Raw genomic sequence first — 24,338 nt, 5'->3', positions numbered from 1 at the left:
GGTGTTGGGTTAGACTGTGTGAGACTGGAAACAGCCCATGGGTTGTTAGTGCTCTTAAGTCTAGAGGTTACGCAAGAGTGCTGATAAGGAATAAGAAGGGAGGAGGAGGGGTGAGGTGGATGAGGAGGAGGGAGGTGGAGGAATGGGAGGAGGAGGGGTGAGGTGGATGAGGAGGAGGGAGCTGGAGGAATGGGAGGAGGAGGGGTGAGGTGGATGAGGAGGAGGGAGGTGGAGGAATGGGAGGAGGAGGGGTGAGGTGGATGAGGAGGAGGGAGGTGGAGGAATGGGAGGAGGAGGGGTGAGGTGGATGAGGAGGAGGGAGCTGGAGGAATGGGAGGAGGAGGTGGAGGGCCGAAGACAAGGAAAGTGGAGGTGAGGGGCGGAGGTGGGGTGAAGATAGTGGAGGGGGGAGTTGATAAGTTATTTTCTTGGAATGGTCCAGATAGCTAGGCAGAGAAATGATACCAGATCATCAAACGATGAGACAAAATGCAAGAAATGTTCAGATATTGTTCGCTTAAGTGATTACCGTTAAATGTAATACTCCATCATGACTTTTGGTTTAACTTCAAACATACTTGTCAGCACTTTGTATGGAAAAAGAAATGCAATAAATCAATCAAAATTATTTCCCCATGACTGTTATTATGAATAGTATTATGAATACTAGTTGTGAAATGAATAGCTTACATTTCAATATACATTATGCAGTTAGAATACAGGGACAGAAACCACGCTTCTGCAGATAGAGCTATTGCCTAAAATACAATAGAAGTGCAGCATAGAGGCTATGTGTCACATCTTAAATGTATGTAGTTCTGTCCTTGTGCTGTTCTTGTCTATTAATGTTTTGTATTATGTCATGTTTCATGTTTTGTGTGGACCCCAGGAAGAGTAGCTGCTGCTATCGCAACAGCTAATGGGGATCCTAATAAAATACCAAAATGATGAGTGTGTTATAGGACATATGGATAGACAAGCGGCCTCATTATATGACTGTCTATATAAGTTGTCATTCTACATAACTACTGAATTACCATCAATCCACTTGTATATCAGTGGAGGCTGCTGAGGGGAGGACAGCTCATAATAATGGTTGGAACGGAGCAAATGGAATGGCATCAAACACATGGAAACCATGTGTTAGATGTGTTTCATACTATTCCACTTATTCCGCTCCATCCATTACCACGAGCCCGTCCTCCCCAATTAAGGTATCACCAACCTCCTGTGTTGTATATGTAATGTGACTGAAATATATCTACATAATAATCAGAATAACATATTACGATAACAATCTTTTACATATACAGTGCCTTGCAAAAGCATTCATCCCCCTTGGCGTTTTTCGTATTTTGTTGCATTACAACCTGTAATTTAAATGGATTTTTATTTGGATTCCATGTAATGGACATACACAAAATAGTCCAAATTGGTGAAGTGAAATGAAAAAAATTACTTGTTTCAAAAAATTCTAAAAAAACAACAAACTGAAATGTGGTGCATGCATATGTATTCACCTCCTTTGCTATGAAGCCCCTAAATAAGATCTGGTGCAACCAATTAACTTCAGAAGTCACATAATTAATTAAATAAAGTCCACCTGTGTGCAATCTAAGTGTCACATGATCTGTCACATGATCTCAGTATATTTACACCTGTTATGAAAGGACCCAGAGTCTGCAACATACTAAGCAAGGGGCACCACCAAGCAAGTGGCACCATGAAGACCAAGGAGCTCTCCAAACAGGTCAGGGACAGAGTTGTGGAGAAGTACAGAACAGGGTTGGGTTATAAAAAAATATCAGAAACTTTGAACATCCCACGGAGCACCTTTAAATCCATAATAAAGAAAAAAGAAAGAAAATATGGCACCACAACAAACCTGCCAAGAGAGGGTCGCCCACCAAAACTCACAGACCAGGCAAGGAGGGCATTAATCAGAGAGGCAACAAAGAGACCAAAGATAACCCTGAAGGAGCTGCAAAGCTCCACAGCAGAGGTTGAAGTATCTGTCCGTAGGACCACTTTATGCAGTACACTCTACAGAGCTGGGATTTATGGAAGACTGGCCAGAAAAAGCCATTCCTTAAAGAAAAAAATAAGTAAACACATTTGGTGTTCGCCAAAAGGCATGTGGGAGACTCCCCAAACATATGGAAGGAGGTACTCCAGTCAGATGAGACTAAAATTGAGCTTTTTGGCCATCAAGGAAAATGCTGTCTGGCACAAACCCAACACCTCTCATCACCCAAAGAACACTATCCCCACAGTGAAGCATGGTGGTGTCAGCATCATGCTGTGGGGATGTTTTTCATTGGCAGAGACTGGGAAACTGGTCTGAATTGAAGGAATGATGGATGACGCTAAATACAGGGAAATTCTTGAGGAAAACCTGTTTCAGTCTTCCAGAGATTTGAGACTGGGATGGAGGTTCACCTTCCAGCAGGACAATGACCCTAAGCATACTGCTAAAGCAACACTCGAGTGGTTTCCAAGACATTTAAAAGTTTCTCTGTAAACCACTGTGGTTTACAGAGAAACTTTTAAATGTCTTGGAATGGCCTAGTCAAAGCCCAGACCTCAATCCAATTGAGAATCTGTGGTATGACTTAAAGATTGCTGTACACCAGTGGAACCCATCTAACTTGAAGGAGCTGGAGCAGTTCTACCTTGAAGAATCGGCAAAAATCCCAGTGGCTAGATGTGCCAAGCTTATAGAGACATACCCCAAGATACTTGCAGCTGTAATTGCTGCAAATGGTGACTCTACAAAGTATTGACTTTGGGGGGTAAATAGTTATGCACGCTCAAGTTTTCTGTTTTTTTTTGTCTTATTTCTTGTTTGTTTCACAAGAAAAAATATTATGCATCTTCAAAGTGGTAGTTGTTGTGTAAATCAAATGATACAACCCCCCCCCCCCCCCCCCCCCACCCAAGTCTATTTTAATTACAGGTTGTAAGGCAACAAAATAGGAACAATGCCAAGGGGGGTGAATACTTTCGCAAGACACTGTACTTTTAGGTTATAGGTTTCATATAGAGCTATGAGTTTTCCTGACCACCTTACGTATAAATAGAATCTGGAGGTTTTCCTGGTCATGTCACCGGATTAGGAAAAACTCCTGACCCTATTCATATGCCATCAAATAATGTTCATCCTACTTTTGAATACAAGGTCAGAAAATATAAACCTCTAAATTATACCACCACATAACATAAATTATAATATTATGCCTTAATAAAATAAAGGTCAGGTGAGAAACATAATTTTCTGGGAAACAGCAAGGACCAAAACAATGGATTTAGTGTTGGCTCAATGTTAAATGGTCTAATCATTTGACATTGATATTAACCTCATAACTTGTTGATCTTTCCTGCTACTTGTTTGTCTTTCCGTCTTGGTGGGGGAGTTTTAGTGTATTGAATGTAATGACGAAACATGGAATCTTAGGCACAAATATTTCACTTCCTAGAAGGGTGAATTTCAAGTGATAGGATGAATGTTTTCCACCACACATCAAGAATGTGACTTGAGTCTGAGGAGTCTTTTCATTCCTGAAGTACATTTTGTCCTTCAATAAGACTGTAAGTATGGAAACAGCTATAATAAAAAATAAAAAATCATTTAAAAGTCACGTTTTTCAACCAAATTTCTATGAAACTGTGGGCACGTCTTCAAAGATCCATTTTAACAACTCAAAAAACAAATGTATTCATTCAAGATATTCTAACATAGCAGTCAAACTTAAAGGGGTAGTTCAGCAATTTTATATATTTATATATTTCTTTCCTTTTCTTGAAAGCAGTGTATGGACAGCGAGCCAGTCCAAATAATTACCAACCTCAGAATTTTGGGATCAATTCCCCATCTCCTCCATTTAGCACTATATGTAGAAACTTGAAATTCACCCTCCAAGGTAGTGAAATATTTGTGCCTAAGATGACATATTTCATAATCACACTCAATAAACTACTCCCCCACCAAGACAGAAATACATACAAGTATCAGAAGACAAATAAATAACGAGGTTAATATGAATGTCGAACGATTAGACCATTTAACATTGAGCCAATATGTAACATTTCCACCTGAAACTCAGTGTCTTACGTCAGATAGTGCGTCGATTCTGCCTGCACTGATGGGTTGAGGGCCAATCGTTGCGTGGGAGTGATGCCATCTGATGTAAGACAATGTCTGCAACTAAAACTAATTGCCAATTACATAACAGTAGTAGCAACGGAATAGAAGTCGTCGAGAATAAAACATACTTTTTAGAATGCTACGTATTACTGCTAATTAGCATTTTCGCCATAGCATTTAGCATTTTTTTTGTCTCTCGACTACTTTCAAGGTATGTAAACAAATATCATTATGTAACATCGCTGAACTATCCCTTTTAAAATAAACTATCCCATTGAAGGAAGACATTCCATTACAAATAAGTAAATACCTTCAAACTCTTCACTTTTTGAACCAGAGTTGAATTTTCTGATTCATACTTAAATGACCGGTTTCATTGATTTATCTGACAGTTAGTCTTTAATAAAGTTGACAGGTAAGTTGGCTGATAAAAATGTGGTTGTTATAGCTTTACCCGAGCTACACCTTTGGAGTGTGCCTCTTGTTTAGTAACAGTACTTATCGACTACTATAAGGCTGAAGAGCCCCACCACTTGGACAGGACCCCTGTTCAGAAACACCACGAGCCTGTCTGACAGGGGAACGTTGATAGTTAACTGGCACTTTGGGCTCCATTGGAAATGAATAGTCTAGCTGTTATTATGGCGTTATCACGTAATTAAGCTAATGAAAATCCATATCCAAACAGTAAAGAAGAGTGATGTTTTGTATTTCTCTGGACATTTCTAGGTATTTTTCGTCAATCTGAAGTAGACCGACGGTTGCCTAGAAGACCAAGAAGCCAACTGTGCCTGTCCTTCACCACCACCAAAGGGTGGCGCTCTGTTCTGTAGTCTTAGACTAGACCTTTTAGTAGGCTATACCCTCTTTATTAGAGCCAAGTACCACATCATATTTACCAGTTTGTCTTATGTGCGAACCACCCTCTTCATTGACTGAACTGTTCATTGTTTTTTATGCATCAACCTAAACTACTGTTTCTGTTTTCTAAATTTATTTCATCAGCCAAGTAGGCCTAGACTTACACATCAAATGACCATCTAATTATAGAGCTGAGGCAAAAACAGCAATCATGTGTCAGACTAAACCAGACAATTACACACCTAATTTTGTTCAAACAATCTTGAAAGGGAATGCAAATGAAATAGATGATGGACTGTCAGTGGATTATCCGTGCTGGCCGTTTCAATCTGTAGGTTGTTTTACTAGATTAGGTTGTGGATGAGATACACCACACCCCCACTCCACATCATGAAGAGAGGAGTGGGGGGAGGACCACATAGGGTCAGTTATAAGAAATACCTTGAACGTCAAAATGGACCTGAACTCAGTGACCACGGCCACAGTGGCAGATTACCGACAACTAACAGAGTTGAAGTCAATTTAATAAGACAATTAAAGTATTTAATAGATCATGTAATACAAATGTAAGAGTTAAAGAGTTTTTGGTATATCAATAGAATGATGGCTGTTACCACAAGGTAAGGACCCTGAGACTAAACACCTCCCTCTGCAACTGGATCCTGGACTTCATGAAGGGCTGCCCCCAGGTGGTAAGGGTAGGCAACAACACATCTGCCACGCTGATCCTCAACACTGGGGCCACTCAGGGCTGTGTACTTAGTCCCCTCCTGTACTCCCTGTTCACCCACAACAGTGTGGCCAAACACGACTCCAACACCATCATTAAGTTTGCTGACGACACAACAGTGGTAGGCCTGATCACCGACAACGATGAGACAGCCTATAGGGAGGAAGTCAGAGATCTGGTAGTGTGGTGCCAGGACAAAAACCTCTCCCTCAATGTGAGCAAGACAAAGTCTCTGATCGTGGACTACAGGAAAAGGCTGGCCGAACAGGCCCCCATTAACATCGACGGGGCCGTAGTGGAGCGGGTCGAGAGTTTCAAGTTCCTTGGTGTCCACATTACCAATGAACTATCATGGTCTAAACACACCAAGACAGTCGTTAAGAGGGCACAACAACATATTTTCCTCCTCAGGAGACTGAAAAGATTTGGCATGGGTCCCCAGATCCTCAAAAAGTTCTACAGCTGCACCATCAAGAGCATCCTGACCGGTTGCATCAACGCCTGGTATGGCAAATGCTCGGCATCTGACAGTAAGGCACTACAGAAAGTAGTGCGTACGGCCCAGTACATCACTGGGGCCAAGCTTCTTGCCATCCAGGACCTATATACTAGGTGGTGTCAGAGGAAAGCCCAAAAGATTGTCAGAGACTCATAGACACCAAGTCATAGACAGTTTTTTCTGCTACCGCACAGCAAGCGGTACCAGAGCGCCAAGTCTAGGACCAAAAGGCTCCTTAACAGCTCCTAGCCCCAAGCCATAAGACTGCTGAACAATGAATCAAATGACCACTGTTGGTAAAGGGCTTGTAAGTAAGCATTTCACAGTAAGGTCTACATATGTTGTATTCGGCGCATGTGACAAATAAACTTTGATTTGATTTGATTTGTTATGCCCTTCCAGATGTTGTTTTGTTGAGAGGTCAGGTTCTGTTGATTGACAGCTTATTTAAAAATATAAATCATTAAATCAAATCAAAATGTATTGGTCGCATACACAGATTTGCAGATGTTATCGTGGGTGCAGCGAAATTCTTCTGTTCCTAGCTCCAGCAGTGCAGTAATAACTAACAATAAAATATATAATAATAATACTTTTTAAAAGTATAAAAAAATAACTAATATAATCTAAAAAGGAAAAAGAAGGAGGAAAACAAGATATTTAGAAATATCAGAGCGAGCAATGAGAGTCCGGAATACAAATAGTTGGTGTGACTAGACAGTATGGACAGTATATGAATAGAAAAGGTGTGTGCAGCAGTAGTTATATAGGATGAGCCTTGACTAGAATACAGAATATATATATATATACAAATAGTTGGTGTGACTAGACAGTATGGACAGTATATGAATAGAAAAGGTGTGTGCAGCAGTAGTTATATAGGATGAGCCTTGACTAGAATACAGAATATATATATATATGTATATATATATATATATATATATATATATATATATATATATATATATATATATATATATATATATATATATATAAAGGGCAAAAGAGTATGTAAACATTATTAAAGTGACCAGTGTTCAATGACTCTACGAGTATAGGGCAGCTCTAAGGTGCAGGGTTGAGTACCTGGTGGTGGCTGGCTAGTGACAGTGTCCTAAGGGGCTAAGTCCCCCACAAGGTGGAAATACATGATTCATATCATTTTCTGTATATTGCAATGCTTTTAAAATACAAATGTATGCATATGGGCGTGCTATGTTTCTTGTCAAAGTCAATGAAGACATGCACATTCAACACTCTCATTCTGTGAGGGCATGTTATGCATGTCATACAAATAGCCACAAGGGAGCAGCAGAACACTGGAAATGACAGCAGACATTGAAGGCTCCAGGTATGACCCCCCAAGCATAGATCTAGTACCAGCTCACCATACCTACCTCAATCCATACAATTGATGAATGACTGGTGGCAATTTCCATTGATTCCATCCATGGCCATATGAAACACCTCATGAAGTTCACATCAAGGGATCTGTTAGACTTATACATACATACTATTAACAGTAATTAAAGTTCAGTCATCATGTGGCATTTATATCACTGCACTGTAATAATACATTTGTTGTAACATAACATTTTAAAATCATTATAAGAACATTGTAATAACATATTGTATGGCCTTAGTGCTCTTTATTTAATGACTTGAGTATGATTTTGTAAGCCTGACTGCCTAGTCACTGATTAGAAACAACATTGTTTTCATCATGTTGAGCACATCCCTGGGTGGACATAATGGCATTACCAATTTCAAAAAGCAAAAATGTCTATAGAGAAATAGTTTCACTGACCCCTACTGTAGCTAAGGTATTGTACGCCTATTATGTGCTGCTGTTGAATCACATAGGCGGATAAGCCCTTTTAAACCTATAGTAAACCGCGTGACAGTTAGAAAGCCATTAATGCATCTCAAACCAGTCGCTTTACACACTGTTTTGGCCGTTTTTTTTCGTACTCATAATTGCCCATTATAAGTGTGTCACTTCGACAGGGTTGTTTTACCAAGGTATCACATGTCACTCACTAGCGGGCCATGTCGGCTAGCCTACAGTAGGGAAGTGAATTGCACTTCCTCCTTTTACACACCACTGTTCAGCACAGCGTTTGGGTTATAGGAGTAGCCCACAAAGTGAAAATGGAAAGAGCGAAAACTGAACGGGGCTGTGTCCTGTAATTGCCTATTAGCTTTGTAAGAGGAAAAAACATTGCTGGGAATGACAATCGATTCTTATTAGAACGCTCCAACAACACCTATTCAGCGTCGAGCAGCAGAGTCAACGTAACATTTTCAGAAATACAATGGCAGCGACCTAGATCAACTTTTGGACTTGATTTCTAAAAGGATCAAAGAGGGGGCCTTGCAACTTTTTGAAACTTGTTGGATACGGTGGAGCAAGGACGCAAACATGAAGAAACAGTTTAATCGCATGAAACAGCTCGCCAACCAAACAGTTGGAAGGTAGGCAAAGTATTTTGGATGAATAAAAGTGTAGCCTACTATTATTTAGTGACTCAGGCTGCATTTTCTTTTGCAGGGTTGCATTCATTGCTGTTATTTATTTTGTCGGTAGTGTTACATTGTAGTTAGGCTACATTGTAGTTACATTGTAACTTTTTAGTTACAGTGTAGCCGCTGAGACAGGTTGGCAGTTGTAATTGTGATGGCATGACCAAACTGTCACTAACCATGTTATGATACATATCTCCCTATCACAAATCGTTCTCCTGACCATAGCCAGCCTCTGTGAGTTGTATCTCATCTCAGTGGGCTGTGTCAGAAGTGTTGGGCCACATATGAGTGCTCAAGAATGGGTTGATACCAATTAAATGTGATAATATAAGAAAGATATGCCTAACATAAGAACTTTTACAATGAATAACTTTTATAATGAATACATGAACGTGTAATCAAAAAGCTTATAGTCACAACCTGATGTGGATATGATGTCTGAATAGTTTGCCTGACAAATGTTAACTTCTTAATGGTAGGCTACATGCGTCCTACAAGGATTGATTTGTTAGGCCTACACGTGCTGTGGGAAGAAAGTCAAAATGGTGGTCTAACTAGTGGTCTAACCAAATGGTGGTCTAACTAGTGGTCTAACCAAATGGTGGTCTAACTAGTGGTCTAACCAAATGGTGGTCTAACTAGTGGTCTAACCAAATGGTGGTCTAACTAGTGGTCTAACCAAATGGTGGTCTAACTAGTGGTCTAACCAAATGGTGGTCTAACTAGTGGTCTAACCAAATGGTGGTCTAACCATGATGTAATTAGTGTATTGTGGACAACCCCGCTCTGTGCAATTGGGTTCTGGACTTCCTGACGGGCCGCCCCCAGATGGGGAAGGTAGGAAACAACATCTCCACTTCGCTGATCCTCAGCACTGGGGCCCCACAAGGGTGCGTGCTCAGCCCCCTCCTGTACTCGCTGTTCACCAATGACTGCGTGGCCATGCACACCTACAACTCAATCATCAAGTTTGCAGACAACACAACAGTAGTGGGCTTGATTAGCCGCAACAGCGCCTCTTCAACCTCAGGAGGCTAAAGAAATGTGGCTTGTCACCCAAACCCTCACAAACTTTTACAGATGCACAATTGAGAGCATCCTGTCCGGCTGTATCACCGCCTGGTACGGCAACTGCACAGCCCACAACCGTAAGGCTCTCCAGAGGGTGGTGCGGTCTGCACAATGCATCACCGGGGGCAAACTACCTTCCCTCCAGGACACCTACACCACCCGATGTCACAGGAAGGCCAAAAAGATCATCAAGGACAACAACCACCCGACCCACTGCCTGTTCACCCCGCTACCATCCAGAAGGCGGGGTCAGTACAGGTTCATCAAAGCTGGGACCGAGAGACTGAAAACAGATTGTTAAACAGCCATCACTAACTGCCTACATACAGACTTGAAATCATTGGCCACTTTAATAAATTGATCACTAGTCACTTTAATAATGCCACTTTAATAATGTTTACGTATCTTGCATTACTCATCTCAAATGTATATACTGTATTTTATACCATATATTGCATCTTGCCTATGCCGCTCTGCCATTGCTCATCCATATATTTATACGTATATTCTTAGTCCATTCCTTTACTTAGATTTGTATGTATTAGGTAGTTGTTGTGGAATTGTTAGATATTACTGCACTGTCAGAACTAGAAGCACAAGCATTTTTCTACACTCATTAACATCTGCTAACCATGTGTATGTGACCAATAAAAATGTATTTGATTTGAATATAGCTAGTGTGCTATGATGGAAAAACACTGACTGTTATATGTTTATAGCCAACTCCCATGTAAAGGGGGAATCCCCATCCATCCAACCAGGCACTGTGCAGCCCCCATCCCACACTGCTTCCTCACTGTGCCCCCTCTCCCTCTGACCCTACAGGGGTTGCCCTCAGGCGCTCAACACCACTGTTGTCCCTCTGACCCTACAGGGGTTGCCCTCAGGCGCTCAACACCACTGTTGTCCCTCTGACCCTACAGCGGTTGCCCTCAGGCGCTCAACACCACTGTTGTCCCTCTGACCCTACAGGGGTTGCCCTCAGGCGCTCAACACCACTGTTGTCCCTCTGACCCTACAGGGGTTGCCCTCAGGCGCTCAACACCACTGTTGTCCCTCTGACCCTACAGGGGTTGCCCTCAGGCGCTCAACACCACTGTTGTCCCTCTGACCCTACAGGGGTTGCCCTCAGGCTCTCAACACCACTGTTGTCCCTAAGTCTCTGCTGATGTCCACTGAGCTAACACCACTGTTGTCCCTCAGCTCAGTGGACATCAGCAGAGACTAACACCACTGTTGTCCCTCAGTCTCTGCTGATGTCCACTGAGCTAACACCACTGTTGTCCCTCAGTCTCTGCTGATGTCCACTGAGCTAACACCACTGTTGTCCCTCAGTCTCTGCTGATGTCCACTGAGCTAACACCACTGTTGTCCCTCAGTCTCTGCTGATGTCCACTGAGTTAACACCACTGTTGTCCCTCAGTCTCTGCTGATGTCCACTGAGTTAACACCACTGTTGTCCCTCAGTCTCTGCTGATGTCCACTGAGTTAACACCACTGTTGTCCCTCAGTCTCTGCTGATGTCCACTGAGTTAACACCACTGTTGTCCCTCAGTCTCTGCTGATGTCCACTGAGCTAACACCACTGTTGTCCCTCAGTCTCTGCTGATGTCCACTGAGTTATCACCACTGTTGTCCCTCAGTCTCTGCTGATGTCCACTGAGTTAACACCACTGTTGTCCCTCAGTCTCTGCTGATGTCCACTGAGTTAACACCACTGTTGTCCCTCAGTCTCTGCTGATGTCCACTGAGTTAACACCACTGTTGTCCCTCAGTCTCTGCTGATGTCCACTGAGCTAACACCACTGTTGTCCCTCAGTCTCTGCTGATGTCCACTGAGTTATCACCACTGTTGTCCCTCAGTCTCTGCTGATGTCCACTGAGTTAACACCACTGTTGTCCCTCAGTCTCTGCTGATGTCCACTGAGTTATCACCACTGTTGTCCCTCAGTCTCTGCTGATGTCCACTGAGTTAACACCACTGTTGTCCCTCAGTCTCTGCTGATGTCCACTGAGCAACAGTATTATCCCATTAGGATAGTCTATGGAGCATAAGTACTGCACACTATATCCTCCAGTAGTACATCCTCTGGAATAAATTAAAATTACCTTGACTAACCTGTACCCCCACACGTTGACTCTGTACCGGTACCCTCTTTATATATCCTTGGTATTGTTATTTTTTTTGTGTAACTTTTAATTACATTTTTTACTTTAGTTTATTTAGTAAATATTTTCTTAACTCTATTTCTTGAACTGCATTGTTGGTTAAGTGCTTGTAAGTAAGCATTTCACGGTAAGGTCAACACCTGTTGTATTCGGCGCATGTGACAGATGAAATTTGATTTGATACACGATTTCGCCTGGCAGAGAAAATGTGCTCTCTCATCAGGACACTGATGTTCAGAGCAGCTAGCCAACAACCTAGCTAACACAATCGCAAACTAGGTACATTTAGTCTGTTCACCTGTATCCTTTTGACATTTCTTTGTATATAGCCATAGAAATTATGCCAGCTGATTCATAATTTCGACTGGCTGAGGAAAGCTGTCTGCCTGTCTGTCTCGTCCCGACTTCCGACACGTTCATTACTATGGGACAGCTGGAGATCAAATTTCAAAATTGAAATAATGTTGCAAATGTCGGAGAGAGAGACAGCAAGGTTGATACAAATCTCCGCTGTTGAAAACTAAATGCTAGTCTAAAAGAAATGTGAGATAATATCTAGATGCTTTTTATAATGGAAATCAAGTTCATAAAGTGCCTGGCTGGGCTGACGATGGAACAGAGTAAATGAGCATTTCAACGTCATAGTTTATTCGATGGTAATTTGTGGAATAGACACCTGCCGGAATGCGGTTTTATCCAATCAGCATCCCGGATTAGACCCACCGGTTGTATAATGATTTATACTGTAGACTCACTTCCAACCCTGTGTCTTCATAGTAGTGCAATAAGCCTTACAAGAGAGGCTAGACATTCTGTTCTGGTACTGTAGTTTATATAGCTAGTCATTCTGTTCTGGTACTGTAGTTTATATAGCTAGTCATTCTGTTCTGGTACTGTAGTTTATATAGCTAGTCATTCTTTTCTGGTACTGTAGTTTATATAGCTAGTCATTCTGTTCTGGTACTGTAGTTTATATAGCTCGTCATTCTGGTACTGTAGTTTATATAGCTCGTCATTCTGGTACTGTAGTTTATATAGCTCGTCATTCTGTTCTGGTACTGTAGTTTATATAGCTAGACATTCTGTTCTGGTACTGTAGTTTATATAGCTAGTCATTCTGTTCTGGTACTGTAGTTTATATAGCTAGACATTCTGTTCTGGTACTGTAGTTTATATAGCTAGTCATTCTGTTCTGGTACTGTAGTTTGACTAGCTATATATTCTGGTACTGTAGTTTATATAGCTAGTCATTCTGTTCTGGTACTGTAGTTTATATAGCTCGTCATTCTGGTACTGTAGTTTATATAGCTAGTCATTCTGGTACTGTAGTTATAAAGCTAGTCATTTTGGTACTGTAGTTATAAAGCTAGTCATTCTGGTACTGTAGTTATAAAGCTAGTCATTTTGGTACTGTAGTTTATAAAGCTAGTCATTCTGGTACTGTAGTTTATAAAGCTAGTCATTCTGGTACTGTAGTTTATAAAGCTAGTCATTCTGGTACTGTAGTTTATAAAGCTAGTCATTCTGGTACTGTAGTTTATAAAGCTAGTCATTCTGGTACTGTAGTTTATAAAGCTAGTCATTCTGGTACTGTAGTTTATAAAGCTAGTCATTCTGGTACTGTAGTTTATAAAGCTAGTCATTCTGGTACTGTAGTTTATAAAGCTAGTCATTCTGGTACTGTAGTTTATAAAGCTAGTCATTCTGGTACTGTAGTTTATAAAGCTAGTCATTCTGGTACTGTAGTTTATAAAGCTAGTCATTCTGGTACTGTAGTTATAAAGCTAGTCATTCTGGTACTGTAGTTATAAAGCTAGTCATTCTGGTACTGTAGTTTATAAAGCTAGTCATTCTGGTACTGTAGTTTATAAAGCTAGTCATTCTGGTACTGTAGTTTATAAAGCTAGTCATTCTGGTACTGTAGTTATAAAGCTAATCATTCTGGTACTGTAGTTTATAAAGCTAGTCATTCTGGTACTGTAGTTATAAAGCTAGTCATTCTGGTACTGTAGTTATAAAGCTAGTCATTCTGGTACTGTAGTTATAAAGCTAGTCATTCTGTTCTGGGTTTAACACTCAACACACCAGAAGTTCATTGCTGTCGGGGTCGGCAACAGGCGGCCCGCGGGCCAAAACCGGCCTGCGAGTGATTCATTTTATTTTTGAGTATAAAAAGACTGTTAAATCACCAAGAATTCAGCTTAAATGAGTTTAATTTAGGAATTAAGTACCTAAGAGACATATGTGATTGGGTCTCAATGTAATTCATGGTATGAAATGATTGTTAAAACAATCGGCCCATAGATGAGTATACCAGTATTCATTCAGGCTTGATTAGTTTTACTGTAGAAATGTTCACATAATACCGAGCGAAGACTTTTAAAGTGTTCCACGGTTGTTTCCAGTGAATGAATTAGGGTCTTTCTATTTCACCAGAGTGGTAAAGCTGTATTACACCTCCCCCACTGTGCCTATGGTCTGGTGAAAGACTGCTGGAATACTCATCATGTCTGTGATACAGTAAATCAGAGATTGTAATGTAGTTTGCAGACCTGAGTCAATGGGAGGTCACTGTGTGTGTGTGTGCTTGCGTGAAGGGGGGTGTATGTGTTTTGTGTGAGTAGCCTACAAGTGTGTGTTTTTGTGTGTGTATTTGAGCACACTCGTGTATGTGTTTATATTTAATATATATTTGTGTGTATGCGTGTGATTGGCCTACACGTGAGTGTGTGTGTGGAGGGGGGGAGGGGGGGGGGATACTTGTGTATGTGTGTGAGTAGCCTATGTTTGTGTGTGTGTGTACACCAGTGCATGTCTGTTTATATTTACCTGTGTATGTGGCGAGCCTATTTGTGTTACAGGTTAGCATAGTGATAAGAGCATCAGCAGTTATTTCCTACACTTGTCAAACTGCAGCAGTATGTTACTGGCTAATGTGGTCAGTCTGTTTTGCATTCCTTTCCTCCATATCTTCATTTCTGTTACCAAGCTTAAAGTATGCGTAGTATACTGCAATAGTAACACTGTTGCTATGTATTAGCTCTGAAGATATAGCAGCTCTGAGAGACAGTACTGCATCACCAAATATGTAGACCACAGTGTAAAGAGTTGTTGAATATGTAGACCACAGTGTAAAGAGTTGTTGAATATGTAGACCACAGTGTAAAGAGTTGTTAAATATGTAGACTACAGTGTAAAGAGTTGTTAAATATGTAGACCACAGTGTAAAGTTGTTGAATATGTAGACTACAGTGTAAAGAGTTGTTAAATATGTAGACCACAGTGTAAAGAGTTGTTAAATATGTAGACCACAGTGTAAAGAGTTGTTAAATATGTAGACCACAGTGTAAAGAGTTGTTGAATATGTAGACCACAGTGTAAAGAGTTGTTGAATATGTAGACTACAGTGTAAAGAGTTGTTAAATATGTAGACCACAGTGTAAAGTTGTTGAATATGTAGACTACAGTGTAAAGTTGTTGAATATGTAGACTACAGTGTAAAGTTGTTGAATATGTAGACTACAGTGTAAAGTTGTTGAATATGTAGACTACAGTGTAAAGTTGTTGAATATGTAGACTACAGTGTAAAGTTGTTGAATATGTAGACTACAGTGTAAAGTTGTTGAATATGTAGACTACAGTGTAAAGAGTTGTTGAATATGTAGACCACAGTGTAAAGAGTTGTTAAATATGTAGACTACAGTGTAAAGAGTTGTTAAATATGTAGACTACAGTGTAAAGAGTTGTTAAATATGTAGACTACAGTGTAAAGAGTTGTTAAATATGTAGACTACAGTGTAAAGAGTTGTTAAATATGTAGACTACAGTGTAAAGTTGTTAAATATGTAGACTACAGTGTAAAGAGTTGTTGAACCACAAGAGATAAATAGGCTTGATTAGGTCTTTGCTGGTGCATGACTGCTGTACCACCAAACCCACAACCCCACAGTTTAGAGAGTCTCAGAGTCTCTTCAGCAGACACTGGAGAGACACAGAGTCTCTTCAGCAGACACTGGAGAGACACAGAGTCTCTTCAGCAGACACTGGCTAACATGTTCCAGTGACTGGATGGATAGATAACCAACCTGATATACAGAGAGCAGGGGTTTCCTGTTTAGAAGCTTGACGGAGAGTCTCTGTAACAAAGTCGTGGGGCTCAATACGTGGATTAGATAAATAAAGAGGAAAATATATCTATCTAACCCAAGTCTATATGTAACCATTACTGAGCTTATTAAGATGGTGAGCTGACATGAAGCTAAATTGAATGACCTGAGAAGTGGATGTATGGGGTGGTTGTGACTCTGAGTCCATTCGTCTGATCATCTTTCTACATACGTTTCATTTCTTATTCAGTGTTCTAGTCTCTCTTCTCCCAGGGTCCTGACTGTAGCAATGCAGTCAAGATGCCTATTCTTAGAATAATGCCTGCTAGCTCAATGCAGCTATTCTAGCTCAAATCAATGCTAATTCATTATAGATTCTTTCTCAGCTCATAGCCTCCTACCTCCCCAGGCCAACCAACGACCATGTCTTCTCAGTAACGAGATACTTTACTGCATGGTCTGTGTGGATATTCTGCTTTGACCTGCCATTTGTCTGGTCTAGATGATATCAGGGCTTGATTTATGTGGCCTTTACAGATTAAGATATATCCATCCCTAGTCTTTCTGGTTGATTATAAACTTACTTCAGCAATTAAAGGGATAGTTCAGCGATTTAACTTCAAACCAAAGTGTAGATTTCAGTCACTCCTTGTCCATAGACTGCTTTCAAGGTAAGGGAGCAAATATGTAAATACGTCAAATCGCTGAACTATCCCTTTTATACAATTCTGCTACTTTCAGTGGGATAGATCATAGACACAGTTTCTATTTGTTGTACTGTATACCAGCGGTACCATTTACAGTAAAGCAGGGGCTTGGTACAGTAATGTGCAGTATAGGGTATAGTAAGGTATTATTTCAGTGGGTTACAGCATTATTAGGTAATATGTGTTTGTTTGTGTGTGTCTGTGTGTGTGGGGGGGGGTTAATTGATCCCAATGAGCATTACTGTAGGTTGTTGGCCCAGACTCCAGTAAGAGGAGAGTGCCCTCTGGGGAAGATGGTGTGTGTGTGCCTGTAAGTTTTCACACGTGTGAGTGACCTAAGTTTCTGTAGCCATCCTACTGGCTCAGCAGTATCAGAACCCTCTAAATGGTGAGCTAATGATCACTTCACTATCAGAACCCTCTAAATGGTGAGCTAATGATCACTTCACTATCAGAACCCTCTAAATGGTGAGCTAATGATCACTTCACTATCAGAACCCTCTAAATGGTGAGCTAATGATCACTTCACTATCAGAACCCTCTAAATGGTGAGCTAATGATCACTTCATTGTCAGAACCCTCTAAATGGTGAGCTAATGATCACTTTACTATCAGAACCCTCTAAATGGTGAGCTAATGATCACTTTACTATCAGAACCCTCTAAATGGTGAGCTAATGATCACTTTACTATCAGAACCCTCTAAATGGTGAGCTAATGATCACTTTACTATCAGAACCCTCTAAATGGTGAGCTAATGATCACTTCACTATCAGAACCCTCTAAATGGTGAGCTAATGATCACTTTACTATCAGAACCCTCTAAATGGTGAGCTAATGATCACTTTACTATCAGAACCCTCTAAATGGTGAGCTAATGATCACTTCACTATCAGAACCCTCTAAATGGTGAGCTAATGATCACTTCACTATCAGAACCCTCTAAATGGTGAGCTAATGATCACTTCACTATCAGAACCCTCTAAATGGCGAGCTAATGATCACTTCACTATCAGAACCCTCTAAATGGTGAGCTAATGATCACTTCACTATCAGAACCCTCTAAATGGTGAGCTAATGATCACTTCACTTCCCAGCCCACTTTAAGTCTGGCTTTTGTTAAGTGCTGGGAAAATCTAGTGCTGGGACCACCACTCCACTGGATCAAAGGGAACTGTGTGTTATTACAGATGTAGGGATAGGTCTATGGAGAATATTGGCTGTTCTTTTTTTCCACAGTGAATGATGGTGTTAAGATCGGTAGGGTGTGTTTCCCAAAAGGTGGATCAGGAAGATCAATATGGGTTTCTCTTGCACCTGATTCTTTGTGGCTAGATTGCGTCGATGAACAGTTTTTGCTTATTGGGTCTCAATAACATTTGAATGGCTATAAGTCTGTCACAGTGCCAAGAAAACCTTTGAAACCACAGCTGTATGGAATAGTGCATTTTGGTTTTGGAATGATGTCAGTAAACTCTCCACTCCACTCCTCTCTCTCCTCCAACATACTAGCTGACTGGTGGGTATTACATATTTGAGACATCAACAGACCTCTCACCTCCTGCTGTTGCCATAACAAATGCTGGAATTCAGGAAACAGGAAGTGTGTGTTCTAACAGGGGGAGGATCTAACAGGCCCTCTCCCTGGAAACAGCCACAGGCAGAGGTGTGGAGTGTCAGTGTGTATGAGTGAGTTATGTCTACTTGTGATGTTTGTTGTGCAGGGTAGTCCAGGGTGAGTTTCCTGAAAGCTTTATTTCTCTCGTCGACCCAGGCCCAGACCACTCTTAGTACAGCAGAAACTCTTTTGTTGTTGTAGGGCTGCCGGCTCCGTTGTCTAGAGAAAAAAAGTGCAACGTTACCTATGACTTGCCCCTAATCAGTAAGACAGGTTAGTCTTCATTACCTGTCGTAGTATTGGCTCAGCGATGGAGAGGTAGAGAGATATACACTCGCCAATCTCTGTTTGTTCTCTTTTCACTGCAACGTTACTCTTGCTAAGTTGAAATGAAGTGCAGTGGAGTTGCAGGCTTACAGCACCACTATAGTACCACAATAGTTCACTTATTAAGTCTTTCAGTCACTCCTGGAATTACATTGTTTTTTTAATCAATAGAGTGTTATAAACTGTGAGAGAGTGTGATCTGGCACAACTCTGACACAGGCCCTGCACTACAGTTGGGCTCAGTTGGTCTTTCCGTACCATATGATATCTTAAATACCACCATGTTGCAGGTAGAAATGCAAAGTATAGAACTGACACCATTCTCTATTCTTTACAACAGAGAAGCATTTCTGTAGCCTGGTTGAACCAGACTGAACACTGCACTCACCATTGTTTCTGGTGAGCGCACAGTTCAGTCTGGTTTAACCAGGCTAACATTTCTGATCTACACTCTACACTTCTATTGGAACTCTCTGTAATGAATAAGCCCTATTATGTCTGCCTATCTGACCTTTGACCTCATGTGTTTTCCTCCACAGAGCTGAGAAGACTGAGGTGCTGAGTGATGACCTTCTACAGGTGAATATTATTATTCTGTCTCCTGCTTCCACTTTATACTCAGGCACAGCAGCCTTAGACACTGTCAAGTCAAATGCAACCATTAACATACAGTATGACTTGTGGAAGGAACATGTGATGACTTGTGTTGACTGGATGGAACATGGGATGACTTGTGTTGACTGGGTGGAACATGTGATGACTTGTGTTGACTGGGTGGAACATGTGATGACTTGTGTTGACTGGGTGGAACATGGGATGACTTGTGTTGCCTGGGTGGAACATGTGTTGACTGGGTGGAACATGTGATGACTTGTGTTGACTGGGTGGAACATGGGATGACTTGTGTTGACTAGGTGGAACATGGGATGACTTGTGTTGACTGGGTGGAACATGGGATGACTTGTGTTGACTGGGTGGAACATGGGATGACTTGTGTTGCCTGGGTGGAACATGGGATGACTTGTGTTGCCTGGGTGGAACATGTGATGACTTGTGTTGACTGGGTGGAACATGGGATGACTTGTGTTGACTGGGTGGAACATGGGATGACTTGTGTTGACTGGGTGGAACAAGGGATGACTTGTGTTGACTGGGTGGAACATGGGATGACTTGTGTTGCCTGGGTGGAACATGTGATGACTTGTGTTGCCTGGGTGGAACATGGGATGACTTGTGTTGCCTGGGTGGAACATGGGATGACTTGTGTTGACTGGGTGGAACATGGGATGACTTGTGTTGACTGGGTGGAACATGGGATGACTTGTGTTGCCTGGGTGGAACATGGGATGACTTGTGTTGCCTGGGTGGAACATGTGATGACTTGTGTTGACTGGGTGGAACATGGGATGACTTGTGTTGACTGGGTGGAACATGGGATGACTTGTGTTGACTGGGTGGAACATGGGATGACTTGTGTTGACTGGGTGGAACATGGGATGACTTGTGTTGCCTGGGTGGAACATGTGATGACTTGTGTTGCCTGGGTGGAACATGTGATGACTTGTGTTGCCTGGGTGGAACATGTGATGACTTGTGTTGACTGGGTGGAACATGTGATGACTGGGTGGAATATGTGATGACTTGTGTAGACTGGGTGGAACATGGGATGACTTGTGTTGACTGGGTGGAACATGGGATGACTTGTGTTGACTGGGTGGAACATGGGATGACTTGTGTTGCCTGGGTGGAACATGTGATGACTTGTGTTGACTGGGTGGAACATGTGATGACTTGTGTTGACTGGGTGGAACATGTGATGACTTGTGTTGACTAGGTGGAACATGTGATGACTTGTGTTGACTGGGTGGAACATGGGATGACTTGTGTTGACTGGGTGGAACATGGGATGACTTGTGTTGACTGGGTGGAACATGGGATGACTTGTGTTGACTGGGTGGAACATGGGATGACTTGTGTTGACTGGGTTGAACATGGGATGACTTGTGTTGACTGGGTAGAACATGGGATGACTTGTGTTGCCTGGGTGGAACATGGGATGACTTGTGTTGACTGGGTGGAACATGGGATGACTTGTGTTGACTGGGTGGAACATGGGATGACTTGTGTTGACTGGGTGGAACATGGGATGACTTGTGTTGCCTGGGTGGAACATGGGATGACTTGTGTTGCCTGGGTGGAACATGTGATGACTTGTGTTGCCTGGGTGGAACATGTGATGACTTGTGTTGACAGGGTGGAACATGTGATGACTTGTGTTGCCTGGGTGGAACATGGGATGACTGGGTGGAATATGTGATGACTTGTGTAGACTGGGTGGAACATGGGATGACTTGTGTTGACTGGGTGGAACATGGGATGACTTGTGTTGACTGGGTGGAACATGGGATGACTTGTGTTGCCTGGGTGGAACATGGGATGACTTGTGTTGACTGGGTGGAACATGTGATGACTTGTGTTGACTGGGTGGAACATGTGATGACTTGTGTTGACTGGGTGGAACATGTGATGACTTGTGTTGACTAGGTGGAACATGTGATGACTTGTGTTGACTGGGTGGAACATGGGATGACTTGTGTTGACTGGGTGGAACATGGGATGACTTGTGTTGACTGGGTGGAACATGGGATGACTTGTGTTGACTGGGTGGAACATGGGATGACTTGTGTTGACTGGGTAGAACATGGGATGACTTGTGTTGACTGGGTAGAACATGGGATGACTTGTGTTGCCTGGGTGGAACATGGGATGACTTGTGTTGCCTGGGTGGAACATGGGATGACTTGTGTTGCCTGGGTGGAACATGTGATGACTTGTGTTGACTGGGTAGAACATGGGATGACTTGTGTTGACTGGGTGGAACATGTGATGACTTGTGTTGACTGGGTGGAACATGTGATGACTTGTGTTGACTGGGTGGAACATGGGATGACTTGTGTTGACTGGGTGGAACATGGGATGACTTGTGTTGACTGGGTGGAACATGTGATGACTTGTGTTGACTGGGTGGAACATGTGATGACTTGTGTTGACTGGGTGGAACATGTGATGACTTGTGTTGACTGGGTGGAACATGTGATGACTTGTGTTGACTGGGTGGAACATGTGATGACATGGGGAAAAGGTCTGATGCTGCACAAAAGGAGTAATTTAGTGAACCTGTGATCGTTTCTGAATAAAATAATACATTGCCTTGTAAACTTTGCAAGACAAGTTGGCTAAAGCAGAACCGTTTGTTTCAAGCCGTGTTATCACGTTCACAGTCTACCTCCATCATCATAACCCCTCCTAGCAGAGAGAGATGCAACATGAGTCATTTAGTGATGAGGGATTTAGTCGAAGTACACACACAAAAACACATCCTGTCTTTTTTTGGTAAGAAATCTTGACCCTGGTCTTGAAGCAAGGCTGTTGGCAGGGGTTTGTTGTTGGGTCTGTTTTTCAGTGATGTGCTGCCAGGTGCGATGTGTGAAAAAGCCGGTTACCATGTTTTTCCAATCAGAACAGACCTTGGCAGCTTGTTTTACTCCAGAACACATACTGTGCCAGGGAGAACAACATGGCAGCTGAATGAAATGACTGCGTGTATGTTAATTGAGAGGAGGAGAGAGAGAGTGAATGTTAATTGAGGAGGAGAGAGAGAGTGAATGTTAATTGAGAGGAGGAGAGAGAGAGTGAATGTTAATTGAGAGGAGGAGAGAGAGAGTGAATGTTAATTGAGGAGGAGAGAGAGAGTGAATGTTAATTGAGGAGGAGAGAGAGAGTGAATGTTAATTGAGGAGGAGAGAGAGAGTGAATGTTAATTGAGGAGGAGAGAGAGAGTGAATGTTAATTGAGAGGAGGAGAGAGAGTGAATGTTAATTGAGAGGAGGAGAGAGAGAGTGAATGTTAATTGAGAGGAGGAGAGAGAGAGTGAATGTTAATTGAGAGGAGGAGAGAGAGAGTGAATGTTAATTGAGAGGAGGAGAGAGAGAGTGAATGTTAATTGAGAGGAGGAGAGAGAGAGTGAATGTTAATTGAGAGGAGGAGAGAGAGTGAATGTTAATTGAGAGGAGGAGAGAGAGAGTGAATGTTAACTGAGAGGAGGAGAGAGAGAGTATGTTAATTGAGAGGAGGAGAGAGAGAGTGAATGTTAACTGAGGAGGAGAGAGAGAGTGAATGTTAATTGAGAGGAGGAGAGAGAGAGTGAATGTTAATTGAGGAGGAGAGAGAGAGTGAATGTTAATTGAGAGGAGGAGAGAGAGAGTGAATGTTAATTGAGAGGAGGAGAGAGAGAGTGAATGTTAATTGAGAGGAGGAGAGAGAGAGTGAATGTTAATTGAGGAGGAGAGAGAGAGTGAATGTTAATTGAGGAGGAGAGAGAGAGTGAATGTTAATTGAGGAGGAGAGAGAGAGTGAATGTTAATTGAGAGGAGGAGAGAGAGTGAATGTTAATTGAGAGGAGGAGAGAGAGAGTATGTTAATTGAGAGGAGGAGAGAGAGAGTGAATGTTAATTGAGGAGGAGAGAGTGAATGTTAACTGGGAGGAGGAGAGAGAGAGTGAATGTTAACTGAGAGGAGGAGAGAGAGAGTGAATGTTAACTGGGAGGAGGAGAGAGAGAGTGAATGTTAACTGAGAGGAGGAGAGAGAGAGTATGTTAACTGAGAGGAGGAGAGAGAGAGTATGTTAACTGAGAGGAGGAGAGAGAGAGTATGTTAACTGAGAGGAGGAGAGAGTGAGTATGTTAACTGAGAGGAGGAGAGAGAGAGTATGTTAACTGAGAGGAGGAGAGAGAGAGTATGTTAACTGAGAGGAGGAGAGAGAGAGTATGTTAACTGAGAGGAGGAGAGAGAGAGTATGTTAACTGAGAGGAGGAGAGAGAGAGTATGTTAACTGAGAGGAGGAGATAGAGAGTATGTTAACTGAGAGGAGGAGAGAGAGAGTATGTTAACTGAGAGGAGGAGAGAGAGCAGGAAAGAAAGTGATTCTCCATGCTCTATTGAATAGACATGGTCTGTAAGAGAGGGAAGGAGTGTGGTAAAAGTGGAACAGAGGAAGTGAAAGAGGGAGTGTGAGTGCCAGACAACTCTACACACCTCTCTCATCTCTTCATAAAAAACACTCGAGTCACACTTTTAGGACCTGCCTTAGTGAACTGTGAACCTAAGCTTGACTTAATATACACACAGCCTAAGCACCTGGTTAACAGTGACAGTTTCTAGGGCTGAATAGACAGACAGAACAGGAATGGATGGGGATACTGGAACTACATAGAGTACAAGACAGTGGACAATGTATTGAATCTGTACTTACTGGTTATCACAATGCACTATGGGATTTGAGGCTGACTTCATAGTCTGATTTGAAAGGTATTGACTATAAATAAGAGACTGCATCTCAACTAGAGGTCGACCGATTATGCTTTTTCAACGCCGATACCGATTATTGGAGGACCCAAAAAAAGCCGATACCGATTAATTGGACGATTTAAAAAATATATATATTTATTTCTAATAATGACAATTACAACAATACTGAATGAACACTTATTTTAACTTAATATAATACATCAGTAAAATCAAT

The 24,338-nt window shown here is 41.9% G+C and overlaps 1 protein-coding gene across 4 annotated transcripts in view; it reads left to right on the top strand.

The window, feature by feature from the left end:
- Positions 1-8,283: 8,283 nt before the first annotated feature.
- LOC129833640 (rho GTPase-activating protein 17-like) overlaps positions 8,284-24,338 on the top strand; it is a 66,786-nt gene continuing 50,731 nt past the window's right edge. For 3 of the 4 annotated variants that reach the window (XM_055898343.1, XM_055898344.1, XM_055898345.1), the window contains exons 1-2: positions 8,284-8,709; positions 19,297-19,336. In XM_055898343.1, the coding sequence (XP_055754318.1) occupies positions 8,657-8,709; positions 19,297-19,336 (93 nt within the window). In that variant the 5' untranslated portion in view covers positions 8,284-8,656. The remainder of the gene's footprint in view (positions 8,710-19,296; positions 19,337-24,338) is intronic. The other variant, XM_055898346.1, reaches the window with a different exon arrangement.

This window comes from Salvelinus fontinalis, chromosome 34 (genome assembly GCF_029448725.1).
Source record: "Salvelinus fontinalis isolate EN_2023a chromosome 34, ASM2944872v1, whole genome shotgun sequence".
Classification (NCBI taxonomy): Eukaryota; Metazoa; Chordata; class Actinopteri; order Salmoniformes; family Salmonidae; genus Salvelinus; species Salvelinus fontinalis.
This window is presented reverse-complemented; position numbering and strand designations above follow the sequence as displayed.